At 37.7% G+C, this 6,000-nt stretch overlaps 1 protein-coding gene across 1 annotated transcript in view; it reads left to right on the top strand.

Moving 5' to 3' along the window:
* The window catches only part of LOC138147574 (aldehyde oxidase 3-like), a 112,025-nt gene that overhangs the window by 64,960 nt on the left and 41,065 nt on the right, over positions 1-6,000 (top strand). Inside the window, exons 23-24 of the mRNA XM_069070105.1 lie at positions 4,013-4,100; positions 4,369-4,455. Of these exons, the coding sequence (XP_068926206.1) occupies positions 4,013-4,100; positions 4,369-4,455 (175 nt within the window). The remainder of the gene's footprint in view (positions 1-4,012; positions 4,101-4,368; positions 4,456-6,000) is intronic.

The raw sequence follows: 6,000 nt of genomic DNA, 5'->3' as shown, positions 1-6,000 counted from the left end.
TCTCTGTCTCTCTCTCTCTCTGTCTCTCTCTCTCTCTGTCTCTCTCTCTCTCTCTCTCTGTCTCTCTCTGTCTCTGTCTCTGTTTCTCTCTCTGTCTGTCTCTCTCTCTGTCTTTCCTGAGATCTTGGTCTACAGCACCAGATATCTATTGGGCACTTCAAACTAGATGCTCTAAAGGGATTGAAAACTCATCATATATAAAAACACATTATGTCCCAAATCCTTTGTACTTCTGAATTTTCCTAATTTTTATCAAAGAAACTTCCATCAAAAGTCCTTTGTAACTCCTCCTCCATTCAGCTGCCAAACTTAGTTTCCTAAAACATAAGTGTGACCGTGCCACCCTCTTCTCAAGATTTTCTAGTGGTTCCCTACTATCTCTGGTGTCAAATGTAACCTGCTCAGTTTGCCATTCAGACCCCTTTACAACCTAGTTCCAACCTGCCTTCCTAGACTTATGGATTACTCTGCTTCATGTACTTGCTGGTCCAGCCAAATGAGCTTTTTTGCTTTCCCTTACACAAGAAATTCCATTTTCTTTCTTCATACCTTCACACAAGCTGTATTCTCTCTTTATCTTAGCCTCCTAAGATCTCTGGCTTCCTTCAGAGCCCCAGTTCAAGTGCTACTGCTCACATGAGACCTTTCTGGATCTTGTTTTTAGTGCTTCTCTCTCCATGGAAGTTACTTTCTATTTATTTTTTATGTCTTGTATTTATGTATATGTCTTGTTTCCTTTAATAGAATGTAAGCTCCATGAAGGCAGAGACAATTTCATTTTTGTCTATATATAGTTAGAATTTTTTGATTTATTGAGGTATGTTCTCAGAACCCACAAATGCTGGGCCAGTGTTTCAGAGTATGTAGAAACTCCTCAAGGGTAAAGGGGAGTCTGGGAAATTGGAAACAAAGCAGAGGAAATAAAAGATATCTTGTAATTTTAATATTCAGTGTTTCAGAGGGGAAATATCATTAGTATCAATAGATTCTAATAGAAGTCTTATTCACAATTGCATAGAACATTCAAGTTTCCTGAAGCAGAGTTTAGGAAATGCTATATTAGAAAAATTCTGGAATTATAGTAGGATAATGAGGCAGGACCTGGGTTATCCTTTCCCCCAAATCTGGTCAGATCAATTACAATTTCATATGTTGGGATTTCTAGGCAGGCTATTCAAAGATTTTAGGTTACTGCATGCATACTGAGAATACACACACACACACACACACACACACACACACACAAGCACGGAGTTAATATCTACCGTTTTTTGCAACTGCCAGTAGGGAGACACCCTGGGAGCTTCAGAATGTGGAAGCCAAAATGAGAAGTAAGTATTTTGGCATTTGGTTTGAGTCATGGCTTCTACACGATTATTGGTAGTGGAGTCCTGCTATCTGTGTTGAGAAACCATGAGGGTTTAGCAATAGCTCTCCTAAAATGTGGCACCGTAGCAGTATTCCACTGCACTCTATTCCAGAGTATCTCAACCAGAGCAGAATATATCGGAGCTCTGAGGTTTGGGCGCTACTCTGCATTTCTTGGTGCAGACTAAGGTAATACGGGATTATCTTTCTTGGCTATTGACTTATATCGAACTTGTAACTCACTAGACTCTCAAGATCATTTTCAGACAAATTGTTTTCTCACTACACCTTCCCCATCTAGTAATTGTGAAAGTGACTCTTTGTACTCAACTATAAGACTTTATTTATCCCTATTCAATTTCATCTTATTAGATTTGGCTCAGAGTGTGAGACTGTCAAGATCTTATTGCATTCGGGGCAGCTAGGCGGTGCAGTGAATAGTGCACTGGCCCTGGAGTCAGCAGGACCTATGCTGAAATCTGGCCTTAGACACTTAACACTTTTTGGCTGTGTGACCTTGGGCAAGTCATTTAACCCCAATTGCCTTGCATTCCTCCCTCCAAAAAAAAGTAAAAGATAAAAATCCATTTAAGATCTTACTACATCCTATCTTAGTCTTCCAGTGTATTAGTTATCCCTCCCACGAGCAAATCTATTGAGCTTGCTATTTATGCCTTTAAGAGTTTGATAAAAAAAAATTACACAGCACATGGCCAAGCTCAAGTCCACTGGACACCTTCAAAGCTTATATCAAACAATTAATGACGGCTTTTTGAATCTAGCCATTTGTTCCAGATGTTCAAGTCTACCTGCTTATTCTAACACCAAAGTCTCTCCACGTGTTTTTAAAAATAAAAATTACCTAAAGGACTTGGTCAAATAACTTACTGACCTTTAAGCATATCACCTCTGACATTCCCCAATCTGCCATTCTGGTAATCCTGTCAGAAAGGGGAAATATGATTAATTTTTGATGTAAGCTGTTCTTGAAGCTACGCTGGCCTTTTGTGATTTTTGATTCCTTTTTGAGATGTTCACTGACCATCTTTTAGTAAGACATTTTAGAATTTTGCCAGAAATCAAAGTAAAGTTCAATGTCTTATCATACTTTTTAGACTCTATCTTCTTCCTTTTTTTTTTGAAAGTCAGGACAATATTTACCCTTCTTAATCCTGCAATATCTCTTCATAATCATTTGAGATCACTGATAATGGCTCAGTAATCACCTCTGACAGTTGTTTCAGTTCCCTAGAATGTAGTTCATTTGATCTAGGAGAATTGAACTCAATTAAGGAAGTGGGATACCCTATTACTTATCTTTTTATTTGTCTTGAATATCAGCTGTGTAGTAGTTATTTTTTTGTCTTGTTCATTCCAGAGCAGAGAAAATTTTCATTGGCAGAAAAACCCCATCAAACTCTCATTTCTCTTCTGAGTTCTGGTCAAACATCACTTTCTGTCACCCACTACTGTCTGGGACATCTGCACCTAGTTATCCCATAGACATCTCAAATTCACCATCTAAACAGAGCCCATTATTGTACTCCTCCAATGCATTCTACTGTTTCAACCTGAATCTCCAGAGAAGGTTTAAAATTCCTAAATTAATCAACTAGAACACTAATTGGAGTTTGCTAACAGTTAGGGATTAATTATATAGTTGTTGTTGAGTTGTTTTTCAGTTGTGACTGATTCTTTGTGACCTCTTTTGGGGTTTTCTTGGCAAAGATACTGGAGTAGTTTTCCATTTCCTTCTCCAACAGCTAAGTAAACTGAGGCTAACAGGTTTAAGTGATTTGCCCATGGTCACATAGCTAGTAAGTGTCTGAGGATGGATTTGAACTCAGGTCTTCCTGCTTCCAGGTGTGGCACTGTATCCATTGAACCACTTATCTGCCTGTTATAAATAACCTGTCATAAATCCTATAGAGGTTCTCACACACAAGGAAAACCTTTTAATTTACCTTTCTTTATTTTAAAGCTTAAATAAAACAAATTACTTTATAATCCTTGAGAAAAACTTGACTAATTATTTCATTAAACTTTGGGCTATTTTTATCATTAAGAAATGAACAAGGCTTCCCGAAATCTCTCCAAATCCTCAATTTGATCCTCAATCCAAAATCAAATATAAAATCCTCAGTTTGGTACTTAAAGTTCTTCATAACCTATACCACCTTCCCTTTCAACCTCTCTAGTCTTTATACACCTCATATAGGCTCACATGGTGTTTGATCCATTAACATTGGCATCCTTGCTTTTCCTCCCATAAGACCCTCTATCACCTGATTCTAGACACTTTCACTGATCTTTGCCTCCTGGATTCCTTGGCTTCCTTCAAATTCCAGCTAAATTCTTACCTTCTCTAGGAATCCTTTCCCAATCCCTCTCATGTCTAGGTCTTTCTCTTCATTAATTATTTCCCATTTATTCTGTATATACCTTTTTTATACATAGTTGTTTGCAAGTTGTATCCCTCATTAGATTGTGAGCTCCTTTGGGGGCAGGATCTGTCTTTTTCCTTTCTTTGTATCTTTAATTTGACACAGGTGCTTAATAAATGTTTCTTGACTGAGTGACTGACTCAATTGTTCATTATCACTCACTTGGGAAGTTCCTAAAGGGTTTGATTTGTTTCTTCCAGGACTGGCCGCCCAATTCGTTTTATATTGGAGCGTGGAGATGATATGCTGATTACTGGAGGACGCCACCCACTACTTGGGAAATATAAAGTGAGTGGGCAGAGAAATTACTGCTGAGGAAGTGATAGAGAAAGTATTAAAGATTTATAGATTTGTGATTTCAGATTTCTGCAGCGTGCTAGACCAATACTTTGTTTTATAGATTCCTAAGAAGAAAAAAACGGTCCCTGGCAGGACACTAAAGATAAAATTAATGTATTGTGCAATTTTGCAGGCAATACTACTACTTGTTAATTTGATATAGTGCTTTAATTCCTAACTGTTCTTACACATTTGTGTGTTTATTTACCAATTCTAGATAGGCTTTATGAATAATGGCAAAATCAAGGCAGCAGATATCGAATATTATATTAACGGAGGATGTACACCAGATGAATCAGAAATGGTAAGCTACTTATATAAATGTGCAATGCCACTCACTATTAAGTGGAATCATTTAAAATGATCTTTGTTAGTGTAGTATGTTGGAGGGTCTCTTTTTAGAGGGTGACCAGTAGATGAAATATAGAATAATAATGACTTTAGTTCTCAAGAGAAGAATCATGGGGTGTACAAATTAAGTATTTCCTCATTTAACTATTTCATCTTATTCCTGTTCATTCTTCAGTTCCAGATCAGCTACTTTTGTGAACAAATAAATGCCCCTCTTCCACATTTCCCTGTCTCACACTTTCCTTTTGCTGCACATGTCTGGTTCTGGCCTCTTATTGAATGTAACCTCAGTGTCACCATAAAGACAACTTCTTGAATCTGGCTCAACCCTGCCAACACTTTACTACACTGGGCAGTAGAAAATTGTGGAGTTATAAGTTTTAGGAAGCAAGTACTTTTAAATTCTAGGAAGGGGAGAAGCATCACAACTCTCTCTGGGCAAAACTTTCTTTCAATTTACTGACTCTTTTGGCATGTTCTCCTCTACTACCCACCAGGAATGAAGGGGTCCTACTTTGTTCTTTGGTTTCCAGTGCTTCCCTTTTAAAATAAAAAAAGTTAAATCTTGAAGGGACCTTATAAACTCTCTAGTCTAATGTTCCATGTTACAAGTGAAAACCCTGAGCTGCAAAGCAGAGAAGTGACTTGCCTATGTCACAAGGATAATACGTGGCTACGTCAGGCTTTGAACCCAGATGCTGGTTCTCTGATAACCATGTGTGGCACTCCACTCAGGCAATTCCACACACTCCAAAATTACCTCTAGTTCTTTCTCTCCCCGACTCCTTTGGACTTTTTGTTTTTCTTAGTGCTGTTTTCTATTTGATAAAACTATAGAAATCACTTAGTATCTCTGGGTTCATGACTTATTTTCAAATAGAAGTATTTCCAAAATATGTATGATGACACTTTGTTACTACACATGAATGATTTTTGTTGTTTGTCCTTCATTCTTGAAGAGGACCATGATATCAATTACAAGTGAATTGGATTTAAGCGAGCCAGGGCTGTGCAAAGTCACCAGCCTCACTCTCTCCTCCAAAGCCATCTGGGCCCAGTGGCCAGATTTAGGTCAGGACAACTGGAAACGGCTCCCACACAAATGGCACATTTAGAAAGAGCACTAGACTTGGATTCCAAAGATCAAGTTCTAGCTTGCTCACTTATTTCCTGTTTGAATTTTTTTTGGTCTGAGTTCTTTCTTCTGCAAAATAGATATAATAATATTTTCAGTACCAATCTCACAGGGTTGTTGTGTAGAATATGCTTTATGAAGTGTAAGTCACTGTAAGAAATGTTAGGACTATTATTTTCTATTTTGCTTCAGATATTCCAATCAAGTTTCCAATGTTAATGTTTCTCCATTCTCTTGATAAGGCCTTTAGCTGTTTCTCCTGATGAGTCAAGGAAGGGTCTCTCATCAGCTCAGTGATAATCATTGACTTTTCCTAAGTGGTTTACATTTCTATTAATTTATTACTTGCTTGTTGAGTATCCA

This window comes from Petaurus breviceps, unplaced genomic scaffold (assembly GCF_028583685.1).
Source record: "Petaurus breviceps papuanus isolate PSGF00001 unplaced genomic scaffold, PetGlider_PUasm1.0 90804, whole genome shotgun sequence".
Classification (NCBI taxonomy): Eukaryota; Metazoa; Chordata; class Mammalia; order Diprotodontia; family Petauridae; genus Petaurus; species Petaurus breviceps.
This window is presented reverse-complemented; position numbering and strand designations above follow the sequence as displayed.